Source organism: Diadema setosum, chromosome 8 (assembly GCF_964275005.1).
Source record: "Diadema setosum chromosome 8, eeDiaSeto1, whole genome shotgun sequence".
NCBI classification, from domain to species: domain Eukaryota; kingdom Metazoa; phylum Echinodermata; class Echinoidea; order Diadematoida; family Diadematidae; genus Diadema; species Diadema setosum.
The window spans coordinates 20,677,297-20,704,065 of record NC_092692.1 but is presented as its reverse complement, the minus strand read 5'-3'; the positions used below and the strand labels follow the sequence as shown (position 1 = coordinate 20,704,065).

At 36.9% G+C, this 26,769-nt stretch overlaps 1 protein-coding gene across 1 annotated transcript; it reads left to right on the top strand.

Moving 5' to 3' along the window:
• Positions 1-7,339: 7,339 nt before the first annotated feature.
• LOC140232418 (intraflagellar transport protein 56-like) lies at positions 7,340-26,000 on the top strand. The gene is made up of 16 exons (XM_072312551.1): positions 7,340-7,500; positions 9,839-9,976; positions 10,622-10,838; positions 11,331-11,380; positions 12,107-12,252; positions 13,325-13,496; positions 14,292-14,366; positions 15,321-15,423; positions 15,692-15,801; positions 16,623-16,686; positions 17,489-17,577; positions 18,225-18,308; positions 19,214-19,283; positions 20,263-20,369; positions 21,998-22,131; positions 23,180-26,000. Exons 1-16 carry the CDS (start codon positions 7,498-7,500, stop codon positions 23,295-23,297), a joined length of 1,680 nt encoding a protein of 559 aa, XP_072168652.1. The 5' UTR covers positions 7,340-7,497; the 3' UTR covers positions 23,298-26,000.
• The last annotated feature ends 769 nt before the right edge of the window (positions 26,001-26,769 follow it).

Sequence of the window (26,769 nt, the reverse complement as noted above, 5' to 3'; positions counted from 1 at the left end):
TTTAAGCCATGTCAGTGTGTCACAAAATGTCTAAAACAAACCTTTCAAAAGTATCCTTAATAATAAATGTTAAGGTCTTAAATTTGGTAGTTTTTTTTTGGGGGGGGGGGTGGGGGAGGAAGGTTGGTTTTATCATTTTTGTTATAAAGTCACTAAAGGAATTACTAATAGCTGAAAGGACAAGGGCTGGAATAGACAGGATGTCTGTGTATGTGTTTGGTTATCTGTTCAGATCCAAGGGCCATGATACAAGGAAATGGTGCAGGAAACTGTCCCGTCGTAAAACACAGGTAGAAAGATCAAGAGATTATCAGACATGCAGATCCAACAGACACACACCATACACATGCATGTATGATGTAATTGTAATTGTATAGTATCAGGGTTCGACACTAACGCTCTTCTCTGGTGGCCTGTTTGGGCCACTAAAAATCTTGATTATGTGACATTTTGGTGGACCAAAAAAGAAGTGAAATGACCCACAATAAAAACAAATATAAGAATCCACTTTAAGTCTTATTTGCCTGATGGGACCACCAGGAGATATCCATTTTTTGAAATTTGGTGGTCTGACATCAATTTTTTGTGGCCCCGGGCTGCTGCTAATGTCAGGCCCTGCACGCATGTACATCTAACAAGTACAGTATAAAAGGCTCTACATTTGCCAAACCATGAAGAGTTTCATAGATGATTTGTAGTCAAAACAAGTGCGTTAATAGTCCATTGAAGATTAGACCAGGGTATACCCAGGCAGGTGTCCACGGGAAATGCATGGTATAGCAAAATCAGCTAAATGGGTTGATATGTACTGTTGGCACTCATTATGTTACCTCTAAGTCAGTACATGTATATTCGCTAGGTACAAATGTATTTTGAAGTGGAAAGAGTGATAGCAACTATAAATAATATGCTTTAAAACCTGGATATTGAAGGGATCCAGTTTTTGCGTCAGAAAACATCATTGGCTTCCGATCTCTGCTCTTCGCCTTGAAATACAACATGTACATCAGCTTACTCAATCAGCGAGTGTGCATCATGTAATACATAAATGCTATGCACATGCATTATTTAAAAGAAATATTAAGATATAATATATATATTTGATGTGTCTTTAACTTTGTGCATTGTAATTCTACTGTGTAGAATTTTTATGTGTAAAAAAATTAACAGAAATATGAACTATAAAGGTAGAGTAGGTGCAAAAAAGCGAGTCACTATTAGTTCTTGTGTACATAGCGTATAGATGAGTGTGCATCTTGTACTATGAACATGTATGCATTACTTTGACACATTAACTTCTACTGTGTAGAATTTTTATGTGTAAAAAATTTATCAGAAACTTAAACCAGAAATGTAGAGCAGATACAAATATTAGAACTTTAAAAGAGATATGTCTGTTTTATAGCTGTACACAGTAAACTTGGGTTACTGTAAAAGGGGATAATTTCGTGCGACTAATTTTTCGCATTCGGCTAGGTTAGAAGAGTTTTGCATGTTTTTAGACATCAACTACTGGAACATATGGCATGCAAAAATATCCGTGTGCTTTCATTTTCACTCTAGTTTCTGGTTACATGAAATGCGCGAAAATTTCAACACCACAAAAATTTCCAATTGTACAGAACTTTGCTGTTGTTTTTTTTTTTTACTTAAGCTGAATTTGCACTTGACCAAACTAGTGTGAAAATGATGGAAGGTAAATACTAAATGGGAGGTATTAAATGATATAAAAATATTTCTCATCTTCAAAATCAGAGATGAAGTAAAGCATGAAATAAGTCCTGTACAAAGGGGAAAAATGGGGGCAAGTTACCACTTTGACAGTGTGTATATTTATGGTAGATGCATTATCTTGAAGGCATAGCCACTCATTAGTCAGAGACCTGCCCACCCCTTGCAGCTATCTCTATCTTATCTCATTAAAACTAGCTAGCTGGCTGCACCTGTTGACCCCAAAACATCTCCAGAGTTAGGCAAAGTTCAGTAAGCTTTACGTCTAAAGATATTTCCAATGATTTCTACTGAAATCAGGATTTCATGCAATTTCTCTAGGCTCCTATGTAACTCTTTAGGTGGCTACGTAAAACAAATCGTCATTCCATTTAATTCAGTTCAATTCACTACCCATGGTATTCTCAAAATACCCTCTCAAAATCCTGTCCAAATTTAAAGCCCAAAGTGCAATACATGTACCATGGTACTTAGTAGTCAGTTGTTGTTGTTTTTGTTTTTTTTATGTGCACGTACAAATAGTGTCTGTATCCTTGCTTGGTGGAAAGCTTTGCTTATCTTTCCATTCTATAGGTTTCTTGTTATTGTGTGTGTATGGGGTGGGGAGTAAGAAGGAGTATTTTTAAACCACTCAGCTTCACAGCAATGTTTGTGTATTTAAAGGACAAGTCCACCTTCATAGACATGTGGATTGAGTGAATGCAGAAATATTAGTAGAACACATCAGTGACAGTTGAGGAAAATTGGGACAACTCATTCAAAAGTTATGAATTTTGAAGTTTCTGCCCAGTCAGTGCTGGATGAGAAGACTACTACAGCTTGTGATGTTACATGTGTACAACGATATTAAAAGAAAACATAAAGAAGATTCAGCATATTTTCACTTTTCTCGTATAATAAAAGAACGCTTGACATGCCTCTTTCAGAAGGCAGGTGGAATAATAGTACCCTTAACATATGTCAGTGACAAGTGGAGGAAATGGGTACTTTTTCAAAAAAAAAAATTTTGTGAAATTCTCTTTATATTTTCCCTATATCGTTGTACACATGTGACATCATACACTGTAGTAGTATTCTCATCCAGCAGTGACTGTGCAGATACTTTAGAAATTCATAAATTTTGAATGAATTGTCCGATTTTTCCCCAAGCTTTCATTGATGTGTTCTACTAATATTGCTGCATTCACTCAATCCACATGTATATGAAGGTGAACTTGCCCTTTAATTTCAGGTCATCAGTTTTACTCTTTTTGTTGTCATTGTCTTTCATGAAGAAGGAATCATGTATAACTCAAAGTAGACTGTGGTGTAGACGTTTGAAAAGAGATGAATGGAAAACTTCGCAGCTGTCATGGTACAGTAGACATGTTGAACAGGGTGCTGATTCATGTATGGCTTATGCCTGCTGATTCCTACTTACCGGTAACCATCTCTGGTGCCTGAATAGGCGGGGGCACTGATATTGATTGTCAGGCTGGAAGAATGCAGAGACACCTAAATGTATATGTGTGATGTGTAAGGTATAAAAGGGAACATGTGGTTGAGTGCTGTTGTGTCGTGTTGTGTACTGTACGAGCTGAAATTTTCGCGCACAGATATTTTCGCAAATTGGTCCTTTGAGGACATTTTCACGTGTTGTTAATTTCGCGGTTGCGAGGGTCTAACTGAACTTAGTTATTTGCGCGTTGTTATTTTCGCGATTCAAAGGCGATTCGCGAAATTCGCGAAAATAAAACCACCGCGAAAATTTCAGCTCGTACAGTATTTCACCAAGGGTCATATCCTCAGGGCAAGTTGCAATCATGCTGACATTTGGATCCTTTGCTTAAATGACAATTATTTTCAGTTTGATTATGCCTGCCTTTGAGATGCAAGAGATGCAACAAACAGACCTCCCAACCATTCTGAATTTGGAGGAAAGAAACTGAAATTTGACTATTTTCCAGCTCTTGTTTCAGTCAAAATTTGCTATTTTTCTTGATAATTTTACAACACACTCTTATGGAAACTGCTCTTTCTTTCCTACTTTTGAGCCAATCATCCCTATTTTTCAGTCAGAAAGGTTGGGAGGTCTGCAACAGATCGCTTGATACATGGCATGCTTTACAAATGTAAAGTTGCATACGCTGAGAGAAAATGAGTGATTTTGACAGGTTGCTTACAGGGATTTTGGCAGTTGCACATGTGGTGTTGCTGTTTTGTTTTTACCTATGAGTTTGGTGTAAGTCGCACATAACTCGATTCAAATGAGTCAAGATAGTCAACTACGGTGCCCTATAGTGGTGGGTTGAAATCCTTTACTTTCTAAAGTGGGATACAGATTGGCATTGCTCTGCAGTGCCTTTCTTCACCATATCAGGGCAGTAGTTGATATCTTGACTTTTAATGGAGTTATGTGCGACTAAAATTGTCACTTGCACCTGGGTCTTATTTTGGCTGATATTAAAGGCATTTTAAGATGTACATTGTAAGATGTAATGATTATATTATACCGTGTGAGAAAGAAAAGGTGAGATGATTGTGTAGATGTAAAGTTCATAGAGTCAGTATTCATTTGCATAGACTTTGACATGTACAGAGCTTTAAAGGGAACGCAAACCCAAAGAGCAATGTGGATTGAGTAAAATAATTAACATTAGTAGAACACATCAGTGAAAGTTTGAGGAAAATTGGACAATCGATGCAAAAGTTATGAATTTTTAAAGTTTTGATGTTGGAACCGCTGGATGAGGAGACTACTAGAGGTTAGGATGTATGAGTGGACACCATATAAAGAAAATATAAAGGAATTCCACAAAAATTTACTTTTCTAGCAAAATGAAATAGTACTTGACTAACCACTTTCCGAAAGCAGGGGAAATGTGTCAGTATCAAGTTGATTGAATGTTTAATTTTCATGAAAAACAAATTTTTATTGAATTCCATTTATATTTTCCTTATATTGTAGTCCACTCATACGTCATAACCTCTAGCAGTCTCCTGACCCAGCAGTTCCCACACCAAAACTTTAAAAATTCATAACTTTTGTATCGATTGCCTGATTTTCCTCGAACTTTCAGTGATGTGTTCTACTAATGTTACTGCTTTCACTCAATTGCTCTTTGGGTTTGTGTCCCTTTAATTATTTTGCACATGGTATACTGTGGTGAAACTATGAAGTCTGTGATGATGTTCTGCAGCGTGTCATTCCTACACATTAAAAAGAATGAAAATAAATTGAGAGCCAAGAGTATGAGCTTGATTTCTGTTTGTGTGGGGTAAATGTCTTTTGTAGAGTTTGTTCTTTTCTTTCTCTCTCACTTCATGCTTTCAATTACATTATTGTTGCCCCTTACCAATATATGTGTATATATATATATATATATATATATATATATATATATATACTCACGTGGTGATTCTATCCTTCTATGAAGAGTGCTCGATATTCTCAAAGGAAGAGCTTTAGACAGAAGTATTTCTGTACTTCTGTCTAAAGCTCTTCCTTTGAGGATATCGAGCACTCTTCATAGAAGGATAGAATCACCAAGTGTTTATCTGCTCCTGGTACCTGTTGAGCACTCTTGCCTATCCAATACTTATATATATATATATATATATATATATATATATATATATATATATATATATGTATATATATATATATATATATATATATATATATATAAATGAAGAAATAAACTGGTAATGCATTTTTTTTGCCAATAAAGAATGAATTGTCAAGACTCTTGAAGAAGGTGGAGTCGAATAAACTCATTCTTTATTTGCAAAAAAAAAAAAAAATGCATTACCAGTTTATTTCTTCATTTCTTCGTGGAGCCAATACGTGAATTCTCAACATGTTTGGACCAAGACTATAATATCTATCTATATATATATATATATATTATATATATATATATATATATATATATATATATATATATATATATATATATATATATATTATATATGTATATAATATATATTATATATATATATATATATATATATATATATATATATATATATATATATATATATATATATATATATATATATATATATATATATATATATATATATATATATATATATATATATATATATATATATAATATATAAACGTGTATATAAACTTATATAGAGAGATGTGGTGCTGATATTTGTACAGAATGCTTTTGTCATCTTGGGAATCTACTGTCTTCATTGTCTCAAATATAATTATTATTATTCCCATGATGACAAAAGCATTTGGTAAAATATCAGCATAATACCACTAAACATATATTCCTTTCTCATATCTCGTATAACACACGTACACACATTATATACATATCATACATACATAATGCAAACATGAAATGCAGGGGCTGCGGAACTGCCGCCCCCCCCGCCCCCCCCCGACCTCTTTGGCTTGTCAAAAAAAAAAATACCCCCCAAAGAAAAACAAACAAACAATTCCGTAGGGTCAGTCCTTTGATTCTTCCAGTCTAAGGGGTACAATTGACCTTGATCCCCACCCCCCTCCCACCACCCTGAAAATGTTTCTCAGTCATATGAGTGACATAGATGGAAGAATTAAAGCAAGAAGAGAAATCCGCTCATGGTGAAGTTTACTTAAAAAAGCATTGAAAACAAATTTAGATTGGAAAAAAAAAACTTATGGAATATGAAGATTTCCATGATTTCTTAGTTCAGTAGCATGTGAGTGACTGACACATGAAATACAAGACAGATGAGATGGTGTGCTATCATTGCCTCAAAATTCTCCCATTTGCTTACATACGTATCAAATCTTCACACTAAATTTACTTCAAAGACAGGATTCATGTCTCATTGCTTGATGACTAGCCATTCTCTCATGAAAGACAAGTCTTTATGATGGGAATTTCGATTGTTTCGCCACCCCTACATAGGCCTATAAAAGATGAGGGATTCTTGATAGTGAAGACATTGGGATGCAGGAATAAAAATTACAGGTACCAGTGGTATGCCAAATAAAAAAATCAATAAAAGTAAACATTTCTGGACTGATGGGTATATGTCCAAGCAATAATCTGATAAAGAACTATATTTCAAGATCATACCACTATAAAATTTTATTTAAATTTTTGAAGCGATAAATTTGGCTTTCCAGGAGGGTACAGTTTCTAATGCTTTAACAACATACAAATTTATTCTTAATTTACACTTATGCACAATATCATAATTCTGGATGGTATTTACTTTTTTGTTTATGTTTAATCATATCCACCCTAGTTTCATTTCACTTTATAAACAAGCAAATTTAACACACCAAACAGTATGCAAGACTTCAAATGCATCTTCTCCCAATAAGACTTCAGATTGTTCAGAAAGATGGCGACTTCAAACCCGAACATTAAAGGGAGAAAACCTGATTAAACTGTTTGAATGTTTAATTATTTTACAGAGCATAAACTTCTACTACCAGTAGTACCTTGGCATACTAGTACTCATTGCTGCATTACACTGTAGATAGTGAGAATTTGCAGGTGGCGCTCACTTTTGCAGCGCTAGTGCAGTGCGAGGATCATGTTCTTTTGTCGCCCTCTATCGTTTCGAAATGGTACGAAATTCCTGCGATCGCATTGAGCTGAAGTCGGTGTTCGAGTGTCGGCGGGGTCCTGTTCTACGTAAAATTTATGAAGAAGGAGCTCATCATGACTGTTTGTAATATGAGATGACCAACTTTTCAAAGACGAATTTTTGAGATAACTCGTCTTTGTGTGGAATAAGTGATTTCTACCACATTACGTTGTCAAAATGGTAAGTAAAGTACCAAGGTCGCAATGACTTGTGTGTGTGTCAATCAGTAACCCGTAGGCCCTATTGGCCTACTGTGTGGGAACTTGTCCCCTGCACCACCGGTGGCTTAGCAACATTAGACGCTATCGCAATTTTTCCCAGCCGACGACTCCGGTCGTGCCCGCCGTCTCACGTTACTATTTCCTTTAGCAGACAGAGGTTACGGGCAGAATTTTTGAGGGCATAACGGGAACACTCTGATGTTGAACTGGAAGTAAATCATGAATGATAATCGAACTCGCATACCATACCATCAGTTTTCCATTTGCACACGACACAGCTAGCTGGGTTTTGCTGACATTTGTCATGAATAATGATGCATGCATGCATGGCGCCTGGTCAGCTCATCAGTCAGACACTAACGCCATGCCCATGGTGTTTAAATACTAATGTTAACGTTACTTGAATAAACATGTAGAATCTAATACTAACTGTTAGTACCAGTAGCCTATTCTAGAATACTATTCTACGCTCTATAATAGTATTCTACTCTTCTACTACAATTTCCCAAAATGACCCTCCTAACGTTAAATTTAAACATGCTCTTTTTGAGGACGTTTCTTTCTCATCCCTGTTCTGAAAGTCCGCTCCTACGCAACCTCCACAGTTAAAACTCCACAGGAGATGTTTGGGAGGTCTACTAATCCAAGATCCAAGAATAGTATAGTCTAGGAATTTGAAAATAAAATATGTTCTAACAAGGTTAGACCTTCTATTCTAGAGTAGGTTACCGGTACACACTGTAATCGTGCTAATGAGAAACATTTGATGTGGATATAGGCAAGTAAATAGTAAATCCCTACATGTACCTTCCAGCACAAAGAAAGGTTGTATGGCAATCCAGGGGTTTAGGGGTCACATGCAGTTTTGATTCTAAAACAATCTAAATTTTATATTTTGGGATAATTAGCGTCTAGCTGCAGGATTATGTTTTCATATGTTTCATCATCTCTGCCGAGGACTACAATGTCATTTTAATGCAACTTTGGCAATAAAAAAAATAATTACAATAATAAACATTGCTGAGTGCTTGCAGAAATAGCAAAAACCAGTTCGAGACTCGCTCACTACTCATCGTTTGTGTGCACATGTATGCCTGACGGAGAGGCATGTTCTGCTGAAATTGGCCAACAAATGTGATGAAATGACACTGCCTTGGATGCTTGCTTCTGCAATGCTTGCTTTGGGCCTGGCGCGACACCATTGCAAGAATTTCAACTCACGATTGAACTTCACTTCAATCACAGATATTGCCCCAAATTTTGCGTTTGGTCAGAATCGAATGCAATGTGTTTGATTCATCAAAGTTGCGTTTGATATGTACATATTATTTGGGGACTTGTGTTTGATTTCTCGAGTTGCTTGCAACTGGGCCCAGGAGTGTTACAGATACCAGCTTGCCATCAAAGTGGCTGGCTATATTCAGCAGATGATGTGGATACACTAGGCATCATACACCCATTTGTATCATGCGTAGCGGCGAGTAGTGAATTCGTCATTAACAATACAATTTCCATAGGCATCCAACAGTATTTGTGACAATTATTTCATTACTGATTGTCAAATTTTGTTTGCAAAAACACTGTTGAAAAGCTGAAATATACCAGAATACATTTCTGTAATTTATAATATTAGTAAGTGTTAAATTTCAGGTCAAAACAGTGACTTCCCCCTAAACCCCTGGATTGCTGTCATTTTTTTTTTTTTTTTACACATATCATTGTACAAGACCATCAGATTGTGACATATGAAGTAAACAAAGTTTAATTTCTCATTTTAGGGTCTGCTTTCTCACTGAATATTTGTCTAAGAGTGAGCAATAAGTTGAGGTACAGTACTGTACATGTTGTATTACTGGTAATTTGTCTGAAGTCCAGACCTTTATAAATAATGTGTGTGCAGGTCCCCATTTACTGTATGTTTCTTGCATGTGTTATACAAAACCAAATGTAGTATGCTGTTATGCTGGTGGTGACAAGAGTGACTGTCTTACTGTCAGAATTGTTTGATGATTCAGACTAAATTACAGTGCCACTAAAGCGTCTGCTGGTTTGTTGGTCTTTATGTGCTAATGTCCCCTCTTTTTCTCTCTCCTTTTCTGGTTTGTGTGTGTTATAGAGCTTCGAGAAATTCTTCAAACATTGGGTACTTTGTAGTACTGGATCAATCAATAACATTTTCAAAGTCCGTTTTCATGAAATACAATGCTAGATTTGTCATACATAGCTAAAATACATGTATCATTGTTTGTTTGTTTTTGTTTGTTAACAAACCTTTGTATCGATTTCATTTTATCTAGATGCTCTCAAGGCAAAAGCCTGCCACAGGGCCAGGCTCGACAACTCCTGCCCAGGAGACGAAGAAGAAGAAGCAGATGCCAAAACTCAAGGAGTTCCTGGATGCACGAGATTACACAGGAGCTGTCACTTTATTAGAGGTAGGTGCCAATCGGTACTGACACTACATTTTCCTGACGCATCAATACTGGATTGACACTCACTCCGGTTTATATCTACCGGTACTGGTACACATTATTATCATGTGTATTGTCCTGCACAACATTTACAGTATAATGCCATACTTATATGAATGATGAAGAGTTACAGTTTGGTTATTCACTTACTGGTATTGCTTGATTTGGAATAAGTGTCCTATTAAGTAGAAATATCAACAAAAATACATGTCGTTGTTTTATCTTTTTGAACTTTTATCTGGATGTATAAAGGAAGTGAAAAGAACATAAAAATTTTACCGTAGTAATTAGCCTATGTAGGCCTACATATCTGATTTTATCAGGGCTAATTGAATGCGCATTTAAAGATAAAACAACTACTACAAATCTGCATAGTCACTAGATAATAGACAAGAATGAGATCTGGCAAGCCTTCTTCCATTTCAGTGAGTTTTCCAGTTGTAGTTATTATTTTTTTTTTTTACATCAGAAATTTTGTTATCCATTTCTGCCATAGACTGAATCTCATATCAGGAAATCTGATCATGAAATGTATGCTCCCATCATTCCTCTCACCCGCCACCTTCCTGTCATTACCTGACCTGGGATTTTCCTTTTTCCTCCGTTCAGTTCACCCGCCACAGCGGCAAGGGCTCGGACGAGACCGACCTCTGGTTGGCCTTCTGCCTCTTCCACCTGGGGGACTACAAGCAAGCCATGCTGGAGTATGAGAAGCTTACCAAGAAGGAGAACATCAACCCGGACGTCTGGGTCAACCTGGCCTGCTGCTACTTCTTTCTTGGCATGTACCCTGAGTCTGATGATGCGGCCAAAAAAGGTGAGACGTGTGAGTTCCAATTAAAAAAAAAAAACATCTACATATCTTAACGGAGATGAGCTATACTCATCTCTCTTAAGTAAGTAAATTCAACATTTTTCTCATTCTTTCTCGATTTTTCGTCTTTTTTTCCCTCATACTCTGCTTCATAATTCTTTTCACCTGTCTTGCTTCCAAGATTTTTATTTTTTTTTTTTGAGTTCTTGAATGGAAGATTGTTTTGGTTACAAATTATTGTAAGCAGATCATGCACAAAAGATGCCAAAACATAAAACTTTGTGGAAGTTACTGTTCCTTTTTCATGCATGTGCATGAAATTACAGTTGGTGCTGTGCAGAGTGAACTCATCCTCATTGTGATGCGCAGCAGCTGGCAAAACAAATTATTTTTTCGGATTTACTCTTTATTCTTTCATCATTGTGTAGTGGAACCCCATGCACTTGTGATGTGAATTGATGTGAGATTCAGCTAATTTTCTTTTTGACTGATATTCTATTTCAGCTCCCAAAAGTGGCCTGCAGAACAGACTGCTGTTTCACTTATCACAGAAGGTAAGATATGTTCAATCAGTTGTTGAACAGTCTGTCTTGCGCCCTGCACACTCTGTATTGTAGACATTTCTTGTGGATTGTACAAGTACCAAACAGCATTTCGAATATATGATTCTTTGCAAAAGAATGTGAATTGTATTTTCATACCAATGTTTTAGCTAGAAAAACTTTTTGTATATTCAGGCTTGTGATTAAAAGTTCCACACAGCATGGTACCCAGTTTCATTTTTTCTTCCTGCACACTACTGGTACAGGCAGTGAAATTGCATACAAGAATTGAATGATTGCCATTCGCAAGCATAGCATTGCTTCCAGTCAATTTCTTTCACAATAGTTTCTGGATGGTCGCAGTTGGGGAAGTAGTAGTATTATTAGTAATAACAGCAGCAGTAGAAATTTTAGCAGTAGAAGAAGCAGTAGTAGTAGTAGTTGTAGGAGGCAGTATTAGTGGTTGCAGCAGAAGTAGAAGGAGGAATATTGGTAGTGTAGTATGTGCAACTACTCTTTGCAGAGTTGAATGGTAGCCATTTTGTCACAGAAAGAATGCCTCACAGGTTCAGAAAGAGTGAAATGTGGGTTTGACACTCTATGTGTGAACAGATGATATGATCTATCATTTTATTTTTTTTTTTTAAATTTGCATATTCTTTTCTATCATGTGGCAGTGGCTGGACAAAAAGAAAATGCAAAGTAATCTTGCCTTCCCCTCATCTTCACTCCTTTCAGTTCAACGATGAATCCCGGTTGATGAGCTACCACCAGTCCCTGCAGGACGTCATCGAAGACCAGCTCAGCCTCGCCTCCATCCACTACCTCCGTAGCCACTACCAGGAGGCCATCGACATCTACAAGCGCATTCTGCTAGACAACAGGTATCATCTTGTTGCTAGGTTGAATATCACAGTTGTGAAAGGGTTTTGCACTTTCCTGTTAGAGTGGAAGTTTTCAAGTGATTTTGTTGTTGTTTTTTTCTCCTTGATTCAGATATGATGAACTTTGTGTGTTTTGATTCTGTGGACTCAAGATATAAAGTATTATTACATGATATTACAAGCAAAATATTAGCACGCTTTCAGTTTCATGCTAGTTTCACGTCACACAAAATATGCGAAGATTTCCACGCTAGCAGTATTTCAAGTGTTTTGTTTCCTTCAGAAAGCATTCAAATCTAAGAGAGCTCTCCTTTTGGAGGAAACAAACAATTTGATTCTTTATGAGTGACATCATGGTTACTTATCCATGAAGGCTACTTTGCGGTTCCCACAACAGAGAATGTTGGAGATTAGTGGTTTAGAATTCTCATTTGATTATCAAAGATAATTTAACAGATAATGTGTTTACATAATTCAAAATTATCAACTTGTGTGTTCCCATGTTACAGACCAGCAGTATGTGCTTTTGTGACATTGACATTAAAGGCTTTTATGATATGGAAAATATGAAATATATAGACTCCATGTAATTTTTGCTCATGTCCTTGCTGATTTACAACTCAGATTCCATACTCCAGTGAAATCAATCTTCTTTTTATAAGTAAATCTACCTTTGATATTCAATTCTAGTTGTTGGCATGTGTACTGTCTAATCCATGTCTATGCTGTACCAAAATAATAATTTATTCACATGGTATCGGCAGTAATTGCTCGAAATTACTCTACACTGCTTTCATCCTGATCATAGCATCAGTTTGCCAGTGGTGCATTTTAGTTTTGAAGTATAATGCAATACAGAGTTTAAAAGTATTGCAGGTCACAGAAGAAAAAGGGCTGCAGAATTCTCTGGATGTTGTACTTTGATGACAAATATCTCTTTATTCCAATTTCAAAGTGGAATGTAGGCAATGGGGGGGGGGGGATGTACTTAACTTTACTGTATCACATAGCTGACAGATTGATCTGTCACAATGACCTTTGACCCAATGCAATAACCTTTGACCACTCTCAGGGACTACCTGGCCCTTAATGTTTATGTGGCACTATGCTACTACAAGCTTGACTACTACGACGTGTCTCAGGAGGTGCTGGCGGTGTACCTCCAGAACTACCAAGACAGCGCCATCGCTCTCAACCTCAAGGCGTGCAATCACTTCAGGCTCTACAATGGCAAGGCAGCAGAGGTAAGCCCCAGAGATTGTGATTGCATTTTCCAGGGACAGGGCCGTATACAATATGGAGAGGGATGTGATTTTTTTTTCCCCGTTGCAATGAAAAGCCTTCGGAGAAATTTTAAAAACAATTTGACAAAGGGATACAAATGAGAGAGCACATATGTGACCCGCTACAACAAAAGGATCCTAAAGTCGCTGACGGGTGAGCCGAGAAAATCAAGTTTGAAGTCATAACACCAAAATCTGTCAAAACGTTCGGATTTTTGTTTTTACATAATTTCGTAGTCTAATGTATCTTCTATCATCTGCCGAAATTTCAAAGCTAAATGATCAAAGAAAAAGCCAGAAAATAGCATTTTTTCTGGGACTTTAGGATCCTTTTGTTGTAGCGGGTCACATATGATCAGTTTATAAAGAAGTGACATTATCATAGTGTTGTGTATGCTATTGTGACGATATGATTGTCCATTTTAGAATGTGCAAACCTCTAAGGGCTTGTCCTAAACCTTGGAATGGTTATGCCAGAAGAAAAGTCTTCTAAGGTAAATGGAACAATACTCCCATGCTGTTGTCTAAGTACAGGATTGTTTACAACATTAAAGGGCAGTTTCTGTACGATGTACAGTGACAATGGTGATTTAATAAAGGCTTCTACCTTGCATAGTATGATAGAGACTTTTACTTATCTGCAAATGCATACAGTATTTCAAAGTGCATCTTCAAAACTAAAGACCAGTTCATTCTTTTCCTGTGAATGTTTGAGAGACAGGAGTACATAGTTCTAAATATCTGTTCAACCAACAGGCTGAACTGAAGAACCTACAGGACCTGGCCTCCCCTTCATTCACATTTGCCCAGGACCTCATCAAACACAACCTGGTAAGACTTGCCTCCCATGTTGGTACACCTGTGATGTATTGAATGTGATGGTGATTTTATTAAGGCAGTGATGAGGATTCAGGTGATGATGATGGTGATAATGATAATGATGATGATAATGAAGATGATGGTGATGATGTGATGACGATGGTGAAGATGATGATGATGATGATGATGATGACATTAATGTTGATGATGATGATGTAGATATTGATGATGATGGTGATGATGGTGATGATGACGAAGATAATGATGACGTAGATATTGATGATGATTGTGATGATGGTGATGAAGATGCAGATGGTGACAAGGAAAATAGAGATTGGCCATGATGTCTGCTGATAATTATATACCAGTCATATTATTGTCTTGAAAAAGATGTAGATAAACATTCAGAGAATCTGTTAAGTTGAGTCTTCCTTTTAGTGGTTTCTGCTGTTGGTTGCCCTTTAGCACAGAAGACAAACAAAAGTAAACTTCAGGCAGAACGGAGAAGTGACAATACAAGGAAGTTAATGTACCTTCCTCTGTCCGTAGTACGATGCAGGTTACACTGAGGATAAATACTGTATTCGCCCTATATCATCCTGTCTAGTTTTTATTTTTGTTTTTGTTTTCCTTTATTTGTTTGTTTGTTGTTTTTTTTGCGAATCAAGACTTTCCAACAATTTCACAAGTGTCTAAATTTGTGATAATAGAGTACAGTATTATTATGCACCTTGTTCATTCCGCATTTCATTTTGGCATCATGAGTTTTGTGTGTTGTTATATTTGCGAATAGCACTTGACTTGTGAAATTTGTGAAAAAAAACCCTGCAAAATATAAGGCAAATACAGCAGTATTAATATCTCAGAAGGGAAGTTGTATTTTCTAGGTATGATTGTAGAAAGATGACTGAGTAATCATAAGTGACCTTTTCATGTCTCTCTTTTGTTTGGTTAATTTTCACTTAGGTTGTGTTCCGGGCAGGCGAGGGAGCCCTTCAGGTACTTCCTCCTCTAATTGATGTCATTCCCGAGGCCAGGCTCAATCTTGTCATCTACTATCTCAAGCAAGGTATGACTGCATATCATTGTTTTCTGGTGTTGCATGCTTTTTTTTCTCTCTCTCTCTGTTGTAGTAGTTTGCAAAGGATGTTCTAAATGAGTAATACTTTTTCAACACAAACACCAAAGAGATGTATCTATGCCTGATTAAAGATTGTAAGAAACAAAAAACAGTAAAATTCTAAAAACAGTAACCAGGTCATCACTCAGTCTTGAAGACACCTGCAAAGGTTTGCAATGTGATGGTTTCAAGTGTTGATGTGTCTTTCCCTCTGCAGATGACGTCAATGAAGCCTACAATCTAATCAAGGACCTGGAGCCTACCACACCCCAGGAGTACATCCTAAAGGGCGTGGTCAACGCTGCCCTGGGGCAGGAACAGGGATCGGTGAGTTGCACCTATTTTTATCAAGAATGTATCTAGGTTTAACAAAAAGGCTTATTAGTAGTCCCTTTATTTTGAATGTGTGTTTCAGATATTTGTTCTGTTCTATCTTGCAAGATATGAAGTTGATCAGAATTTTACAGTCTATGTAGGAGTTTCAAGTTTCAAGTTTTATTTAACCAATTCATTAAACATTTGACATTTTACAAAAGGATACAGCATTAAGAATAATGAATGGTTTGGGACCCCAAAAGAAGCAGAGCTTGTAAAAAAGGGGTCCCAGATAAACATATAAAACAAAACATACTAAAGTTTTAAGCATATTAACAAAAAGTATGATAGTAACATATTCACATAGGACAGATGCAACACAAGCACACATACACACGCACACACACACACACACACACACACACACACACACACACACACACATTCAATCACGCAAACAAATCATTGAGTGGGATATTATAATTATCTTTCATGAAGTGCAGAGGAATCATTTCCTTTACTCTCCAGAGCTTTGGGTGATACTGTTTGTTTAAGATAATTTGTCTTTGTTGCTATAGTTTACTTTTTGGAAAATGAGCAATTTCAGTCTTTTGACTGTCTTTTGACAATTTTAGTCTTTACCGTCAGCACATTTGAAAATGTTGAACCATTTAAGTATTGAAGTATTTGTTACAATATCAAGTTAGCAACCACATGTTTGCTTTTCAAGAGGTTATCTTCAAGATAACATCAGTTATACAGACTGATTTGAGCAAAATCTGCAGGATTATGCACTTATTCAGAGATGACATTTTCATTTTAAACACATTTAGAGAGAGCATCTAAAGATCGCCCAGCAATACTTCCAGCTTGTAGGAGGGTCGGCAAGTGAATGTGGTAAGCTACTCTTTTTCAGTTCTTGTGTTGCATGTAAAAGATTGTAACTGTATGCCTGTTTGTCTCCTGTGCTTTATCGTTATAGCTCAGTTTAGATACCATCTACTCAAGCTTTCTTTGTATGTCTTGAGAGATCCTGGTTTCATCTTCTCCCGAGAACTACTTTATGAAAATTACCATTATATGCAGTCAGGTTGCTTTGAATGGACATTGCAGAGTCAAATGCAAATAGACAAATTATTAACTGCTACATTTAAAAATCTGACTGAAATTACTTCCTTAAGAATTGAGTATGACACCCTATTAAACTCGCTTCATCAGTTTGGACATGCAAAACATTCTGTATTTACAAGAACAACATGGTAATCTCTAGGAATTGGAAACAGGCAAACAATAAGCAGCAGGCACATGAGTTCTGTATATTTCAGCTTTTAAGCTGTTACCTGCATTGCCTTCTTGGAAACCCTCTCAAAACAATGTACCATCAGCCTTTCTATTTTGGCCTTTTGTGCTGGGATCATAAAAGCAGTCAGTATACATGCAATTGTTTCTGCAGTTATACCTGGTTATGGAAAATACATTCAACCTGCGTAAGTTGAATCTATTTGGACTAAAGAAATAGCTTCAACTTAGATAAAGTTCGACATACGTGGGATTAAAATCAATAGGATATAAAGATAAGAGGACTTGAAAAGACCGTCCAACTTCGGTGATCATTTAATTTATGCGAGGTTGACTTTGAATAAGCAAGGTTGACTGTATAGTATCATTGAATAGCATATCACTAATTCTCTTCCACCAGATACCATCCCTGGTAGACAGTGTATGGCATCCTGTTTCTTCCTCCTCAAACAGTTTGAAGATGTCCTCATCTATCTCAACTCAATCAAGGTATCTAAACTTCATCAATCATCCATCTTACCTCGTACATCTTACCCCACCCCTCAAGAAAAATGATCGATGGAATACTGTAAAAGTGTTTTTTTGGCAGGACTAATTTTTTGCGTTCAGCCCGGTTAGAAGAGTTTCGCGGTTTTTTAATTCCGCGGAATCAAGATACCAACTACTAGAAGATATGGCAAGCAAAAATATTTGCATGCTTTTATTTTCGTGCTAGTTTCTGGTTGCGTGAAATGCACGAAAATTCCCCCATTTACAGTAATGATGAAAAGAACTGTCATATTAAAAGTTAGTTGAAACTGAAAAATGCATGTGTGGAATATAATATCTTCTGAAAATTTTCCCATAAAGAAGAAAAGAATTAATTTAGTCTAAAGCCAGTTTACCCCCTCCCATTTTCCATTATTATTTGCTACACAAATCTTGTCATATGTCAAATCTTATGAGATCTTGGAGTAAAATTCATATTTCACATTTTTAGTTCTTTACTAGTACTTTGCAGGGAATGCTTTTCCAAGTTTGCCAAGCACACATAATCTTTTGTAGGATCAACTGATTTCTCTTGAGCTGGAGTAGATTTACTATTGTTTTTTTCATGCACCCTATATCCTTCACTCATATCTTCTTCCATATGACAGAGCTACTTCTACAACGATGACAACTTCAATTTCAACTATGCCCAGGCCAAAGCCACTGCTGGAAACTACAAAGAGGCTGAAGAGGTATGGTATAGCAGGGCCCTGTTTCATAAAGCTTTTCGTAAAGTTACGCAGGACTTTACGAACGACTTAGATATGGCAAGCCAAGTGGGTTTCCTCATCATTGATAATTTCAGTAGCTAAAGTTGAAAATTGCAGATGATAGTGACTATGCTTACATGTTAATACACATTTTTAATGTTTATTGAAAGTGTATTTTTGCCCCAATATAGATGAAAATATTGACATACAGTTGTACTTTGTTAAAACGTAAGGGGGAAAAAATGGGCACACATATTGGTGCTTCATATTCCAGTTGTTCATAAAATCATGCATAAATTTACGAACAGCTTTATGAAACAGGGCCCAGGTTTCTCAAGAGAACTTACCAACTAAGGCCAATTTCCCTACTTTTTGAATAAGAGTTAGTGTTTTCCAGTCTCATGGAGACTCCATTGCACATCCAGTTTGTGTAAAGGATAGTTTGAAGAAATAGCATTTTACGTATTTACTCTGCCACTGCAGTCTAGACCTCCGATTTAAAATTTGTCCTGCTTTTGTCATGGACTTGAATGGACATAAACGGAACCTGTTAAGTTGTTTCGTACTATCTTATCTCTCTCATGGGGCTTTCTTTGGATTAAAATATGCAATGGATAATTGACTCATTTATAATTTGCTAGATATTTCTGCTACAGCGCAACATTTTCTTTGTAGATGAGTTCTCTTACTTTTGTAGGTATTGATGGAAATGTTTATACCTAGGCTACAAAGTGTTTGATTCATCCCTTGAAATTGGTTCACGTTTATGAATAGCTCGATATCATGTAATCCCTTGGATGTAATTCCATCTGTAATTTTGCCCTTCGACACACCTCTGAATTCATTATATCTCTTCTTCCTCTCATCGTTTTGTCTTTCCTGTGCAGATTTTCTTGCTCATTCAGAATGACAAGTTCAAGCATGATTATGTGTACCTCAGCTGGTTGGCAAAGTGCTGTAAGTAGAATATTCACTCACCCCCAGTTAGGTCAAGACACTCCACTCTTTATGTGCCCCGTTCGCACGTCCCACTTTGTGGAAGGCATGCCAAATTTGCATATTCTGCCCAAATGCACAAATTGCCATCAATAGATAACCAAATGCAACAATACAAAGACAGTGTTTCTTGCGATTCCATTCTTGTCATATGTAGCTTGCATTTTATGTGGTGATTGACTATAAAGCGGTACTCCTTGCTGAATTTGCGAATAAATTCTAAGTTTCTGTCACCGTTTTGTGTGCAAGTGTCATGCCTCTACAACAGTGTAGCATGGTCATTTGAAAGAAAAACAATCTTATATTTGTCATACAATTTACATCAAAGCAATGCATCTTCTCTACAGCTTTGCTCATTACTTGTCCAGGGTAACAAAAAATCTATATAAGTTAGGTAGATGTGAAAATCAGAATGTTTTCCCAAAGTATGACTACGTTGCTATCTCAGCATAATGTGGCACAGAGGGGCTCTCCACCATGGCACATCAGGAGTTTAAAAAGTGGTAAATGTCTATTTTCTTTGAGCGCATTGACACTATCAGATGCAACGTAAGACAGAAATCTTCATTAACAAATATAAACTAGCCAGGGCAATGAGAGCTAGTATGCATTCCCATAGAAACCTGATTTCTGGTAGTTGGATTGGATTTTGATGGGAAAGTGTCAACAGCGAGATTTCAATGTGAGGATTAACTTTGGTTCTGCGAAATGATCCCTGTTTGTTGTTTAATTTTTTTTTTTTTCGTTAATTTTGATGAGGATGGGGTGTGATCAACGTTTTACATTTCTTTTCCGTGAGTTGCTTTGTTGGATGCTATTTTTCTCAGGGGTTCCTTCATTTTTATAACAGCTGAACTAGTGTTCCAAAGATTAAAGCTAATACAGGTGCATGAAATGTGGTCACTTTGTTAGTGTGTCATGCTGTTTCTACCTCCACCAGACATTATGAATCGCAAAGCCCGGCTGGCCTGGGAGCTGTACCTCAAGATGGAGACATCGGGAGACTCCTTCAGTCTCCTTCAGCTCATTGCTAATGACTGCTACAAGGTGAGCTAGTACCACCACCTCCTCATCCTCCCTCTCCCCAGTACCTCATGTTTTATTGTTTATGCCATATGTTTAGCGAGTCTATTTTATTATTACCTCCGCCAAGGGAGGAGGTTATGTTTTCGTTACCGTTGGTTTGTTTGTTAGTTAGTTCGTTTGTTAGTTTGTCTGTGTGCAGAATAACTCAAAAAGTAATAAACGGATTGGGACGAAACTTGCAGGAAAGGTTGAGAATGACACGAGTAACAAACGATTAACTTCTGGTAGTGATCCGAGAATTTTTTGGGGAATTTATGAAGTATTTTTTATATTTTGGCAGGTAGGGTCAATGAACTTGGGAGTTCAGGGTGCGCGTATTTGAGGTTTGCATGCGCGCACTAAAGTGCGTGCTTTAGTTTCTGCTAGGGCAAGGCGCGCCGTGCAGCTGAGGGTTTATGACGTAACAAAGGCTTCTATATTGGGAAATCGGGCAACTTTCAGCACATGCTATACTGTAGTATGGGTGGAAGTCACTGATTAGTGATATCTCTAATGGAAGAACAAGATCAGTGGTGGAAATGAGCTGCCTGCTTGGCGGAGGTCTGCGCTCTCAGAGTGCTTCTCTAGTTATTAATTTTTTTTTTTGCGAATCGGGATTCCCCGACAATGCTGCTACTGGTTAGATGTGCAGTTGTGGAGTGCAATACTGAACAGAGTAGTGTATGCCTGCATGTCACATTTATGTTGGGATCAGAGTGCATATTTCCGTGTGCTTTTAAATTGGCAAAATAGAATCCGCCTCAAGAACTTTGTGAAATATTAAGCGTATACAGTATTCATGTATAGCAGGATTGTTCATCATTGACAACAATGCTCATCAGTTTATATGATGTACTGCACTTTGGCACGACATTCTCTGCACTGCGCTATTTGACCCAAATGCGATACACTCATTTTTCTCCTTGCCCCTCCCTCCCTCTCTCTCTCTCTCTCTGTATTGTTTTCTCTTCTCATCTGAGCGTGTTTCTATGACTTTCTTGTTCTCTATAAGAAGTGGGCTTCCTGATGGGTAGAATCTAAGATGTTGTCCCTATTTGATTCATTTGACCATTAAAGGTATTGTTTATCATTGGGAGCAGTGATTTTAAAAATGTTTGAGTTATCTTATTTGATGCATATGTGTAGGTCAGTTGTATCACAAAACATCCTACCCACCATATAAAAATTTTGCAGTAAAGCTTAAAGTATAAGGAGATATCACTATTTTTCTCAATAAACTTTAACTTCGGACATTTTTTTTTATTCTAGAAACACTTTTGATATAACTCTTGTTCACATTTTGTATAGTAACAATACTGAACATTGATCATACTGATTAAATGTTTGCATCGGTTGGTTCTATCCCTAACTCACAATAAGAACTATTTTGAAGCACTTAAACAGAAAGCTGAGTTTTTGTTTTTTTCATCTGCAAATGGTAGACAATGCTTTACGGTCCACGTTTTCAAGAAATTCTAATGTCAACTCAAAGCTCCAATCGGGAACCTCTTTTGAAGATTTCAACCTCCTAAAAGTCTTCATTCCAATGAATGAATCATTCATCAAAGCTTTTTTCTCCATCTCATATTTTTCTCCTACCCCATCTGTAGATGGGCCAGTTCTACTATGCAGCCAAGGCCTTTGACGTGTTAGAGAGACTGGATCCCAACCCAGAGTACTGGGAGGGCAAGAGAGGAGCTTGTGTGGGAGTCTTCCAGCAGATTATAGCTGGCCATGAACCAAGGTAAAGGCATTTATGATTATATTTTTGTATACTAAAAATGCAGTCTGCATTTCTGAAAGTACATTTTCATGACTGCAAGGGATAGATTTCTATCTATCATGATATGAAAGTAGTGATTACTAGCTTCTGTGAACCTCAGTTGAGATTACTAGGCTCATGGTGTGTATCCATTCTAAAGTGGCTAGTAGCAATAAATGAAAGTCAAATGAAGGGAGTCCTAAACTTTCTTGATTTCTGCAGGCTTGCCCACTGGATTTTGAACTGCATGGAACTCATATAACTTATCCAAGGTTTCTTTAGATCACACAAGACCATAAATCATAACCATGTATTTTCAGCGTAATTAATCTTTGTATCAATCCACAAGTACAAGATGTTACAAGATGTGTCAAATTTTGATTCAACTGCTACCCTGGAATCTTATTGAATACAAGTGTGCCCATACCAAACAGAACTACACATGCAGATATGGATCATTGGTTTCATACAAACTACCATACCAGAAGGAATGGGGAGGGAAGTGAAAATACAACTATCTTTAGATGCTGAATGAGGAAACAGAGATTTTACAGCTGTTATCCAGTTTGTTAAGCTGGTGAAATGTTGATTGACTTTTTGATAGAATGTTAGTGTATGGCTGAGTGCTTTGAAATGCTTAGAAGCATGAACCACCTTATCGAGTATCCAGGTGAATAAAAACAACAAAGACAACAGATTGTTAAATACTGATTTGACATTTAACCTGCATTGATGTACCAATATTGCCTTTGCTTTCATACATATTTTTTATGCCACGTTTTTATACGATTGTTCTTTTCAGTTTGACTTTACACGTTCGGTTATTTATTTATTTATCTATCATGTACTATTTCGTGTTGTTCTCTCTCTATGTATATATTGTATTTGTTATGCTTCGTCATTTATACGTAAAAATCCTGCACTGAATTTTCTGTAATGTTTTTTATTGGAAGATTAAAATGAATTGAAATAATTGGAATTGAAATTTAAAAATAGTTCTTGTCATTTTGCAATGTTCTGTCACTCCCAGGGAGACGCTGCGAGACATCCTGCAGATTCTGCGCAACACGGGCAACCCACAGGTGGAGTACATCATCAGGGTCATGAAGAAATGGGCCAAGGACAACCGGGTGCCCATTGGTAACTAGGAGACAGGAGACAGAGGGAAGATGAAGAGGAAGGAGGAAGAGGAGGAAGAGGAGGAGAAGCAAAATGGAGCAAGAAATGGAGAAATATCAGAAGAAAGAGAAGAATTAAAAGGTTTTTTTTACATGGGTAAAGAAGGAATAAAGAGACAAGAAGTGTGGTCCTCCACACAATTTAAAGTTTGTGGGCCCCTTTTGTGCAACCATGAAAATTAAATTCCTTTCATAAGCTGGTATATTGTAGAGGTAGGAAATTCAGACCTTCTCTCAGAGTAATAGAGCTGGAAACTTCTTTAGGATGGAGGGAGAAACAAAACTGTAGATTTCCAGGGAGTTTACTTGGACCATAACAAAATTCCAACCGCTATTCTCTTACAGAAGGGGAGTGTATCTTTCAAGTTACATTGTATTCATCACATGGTATTCATTTCTTTTTCAAAAGCTTTGAGGTGTATTTCCATAAGATTTCCTACGCGATGTTTGGAGACATATATTGTTCAACCATGCAAAATTTCATGACGTTTGCAAAAAGGGATATTCAACCTTTTAAAGGAGCTCATAGAAAGAGAAACTCTTGAGGACTGGTGCTCAGATGGGGCTGGACACAGAGTGATGAGAGAAGATGAGATATTGCTGATTAAGGAGGGAAAAAAGAATGACAAAATAGGCATCGGACTTGAGTATTTTATTTGAACATGCATTTTTTATTTTATGGTGTTGTTGGGTTTTTTTTTTTTTTATTACATTGTAAACATAAATGCCAAGGTAGAGTTGGTAGATGGAAGGTTTTGATGTGGATTTGGCATGGGAAGAAAGCTGAGGAAGAGGAGAAAGCTGGTCTGGGATATTTTTGAATTATACAAAGAGATCCCTGCAAACGGAGGCAGGCATCCTTGGAACAGCAGTGGAATGTCATGACAGGAGCAAGCAATATGAAGTCACGTGTGTCACATGAGAAAAAAAAAAAGAAGACATACTTGAAGGAGTAGAGGATGCAGACCAAAATATAGAACGGGGCTTTTTTTTTGCTGTCAGGAATGAAAAGAAGGATGATTGACGCAGTAGTCGTATCAATCTTGTTGAAAGTCTGTTTGTTTGTTTTTTCTAAATTCAGACACGGCCAGGAGCATCTCTTTCAGTAGTCCACTGAAATTCTTAGCCCTCTAAAGATCATTCAATGTTCTTTCAATATTTTGGTATTCATGGCAGTGGTATTCTATACTTTTCAGTTTGATCACTGGCTGCAAAAGAAAAAGGATGCATGCTTGCTTTAATCCTTCAAAGCTGTTTGCCAAATGCATGTTACTTGAGATGAGGTTTTATGGAAAAAAATTGTAGTACTTGTATACCGATCTCAGTAGTGTAAAAACAAAAAGAAGAAGAAGAAAAAAAAAGCCCACGAAAAAGTATTTAGTGATTCAATTTGCTGTACAATAGGAATGATAATGCCTTCTTTATTAAATACAGTGTGCATACATGTACATATATGTGTAAATTATAAATTGTGATACAGACTGATATCTTCTATTGTACAGCGCACTTTGAGGTACTGGTAGATCTGAAAATATCGTTCTACATATTTTGTCACGAGTCGTGCATTGTAGCTTCAATTTGAATAGAATAGTAAAACAGATGAGATGTAATAGCTCCAGGAAAGAGGCATCTTCAGAAGATGATTCTCTGTGTTGCCAAGGCGACGTAACCTCACCTTCTCAAACCGAGTACTCCTCTTGATGCATGGTGTCCATTCTATGACATCATTCTCATCCTGGTACTCTCTGTATAAGCCAGTTCACAGTTCCAATCTGAGCATGTGCAGATAAAGGTCATTGCAGACCTTCTCTTGAAATGGATTTGCAACTGAGATATTCAAAACCTAGATAGGGCTTCATGACAACTGTGTTATAAATTAACCAGGTGCAGATTGGTATTTACAGGTGAATGCACATTCTTTTCAGCAACATTTAACGAAAGTCATTCATGCAGCACTGACATGTCAATTACCACTTCCTGCATGGCTGTTTTCAACTGCTCTTCTTGAAGACTATTCCATGTTTTACAAAGTCTGTGGTTGGAGAGGTCATCTGAGACTAGTGCTAACTGTGAATTGGCTTATTGTAAACTATTCACAGTACTCGGACAAAGGCAAGAAGGTTGGAGACTTGTCAGGACTAAAAAATAGTAGCAACACAGTGTGCACTACTCTCTAAGTACAGTTTATGTTCTGTAGCCCCCCACTAGAAAATAAAATCTTTCATAGTGATGAAATGCTGATTCAGTGTTTATTTCCCAATCATACTTCTCTTTTCTTTTTTCTTTACTGATAAGCCAAATTTCCCTAGAATGGTAATATTGTTCCATGTTCAGGAATAAAGAGAAATTCTGTACAAATACATGATCATGCTGATTAAATATGTTGAAAAGACAGAAATATCTAGAATATTTCTGTCATGATGCAAAGAATTTGTGACACTGTGAAATTGGATGTTTAAAACCTCCATATCTGAATAGGCATTTTGGCAGTAGCACATCACATTTTTATTTGTAAATCAGAAGGATTCTTTTGTTTGTTTGACAGACTTGATCACCTTGATTGCATGTGTATGTCACACGTGTTGATAAATTGATTAATGTCATCACTCCAACCTTGTGTAATTTGTAGATACCTAGAAATGTCAATAAATAGTACTTGGTACATACATCACAGGACTTGATCTTTCTGTAAATCTTCAATACATTGTGTATGATATGTGTGTGTGGTCTATTCGTGTGTTTTATTTTTTGTTTTTTGAATTCTGTTGTGCCTCTTCAACAGGGCTAATGGAGCATGGAAGAAATACTGTCACAGTCTATAGTTACAGCTTAATAGTGCAGGTTACCCTTGCAAAAGACTTCGGGCAGTGGGTTTGGTCCAGGTACAAGTTACAAGTTACATTAGCGACCGTTGTGTTCACAGATGTTTGGGTTGCGCGAGGTTATTTCAGACCAATTCCCATGACAATGAATGGCTATGATGTCACACTTCAGCACTCTATAATAATGCATGTAGATGTACTTTGATCTTATGACAATTATGGCAGTATCACTGTATGGACTATAGTATGTTCCTCACACCAAAAAGGTTCAAGAGAATGGAGTCACAACTGTCTTATTTCCTTTGCTAGATGTTTGATGCCGCTGCTCAAGAATATTTGAAGCATGTGCCAAACAGGATCTGCCACGCAGATAGGAAGACAATTGACTCGTGTCTCATTGTATAATCACCAGCCACTTTTCTAAGGAAGATATGTCTTTGTGATGGTAATTGCTTTTCGCTATCCCTTCTTATAAAAGGTAGGTAGTACAGACACGAGAATGTGCGAATAGAAATTGAGCAAAAAATGCTGAAATAAAGATGAAAATTACTCGACTGGGCATATTCGGGCACTAATTTGATATATCTATCAATAGAGAATTATATTTGAAGATTATTCCA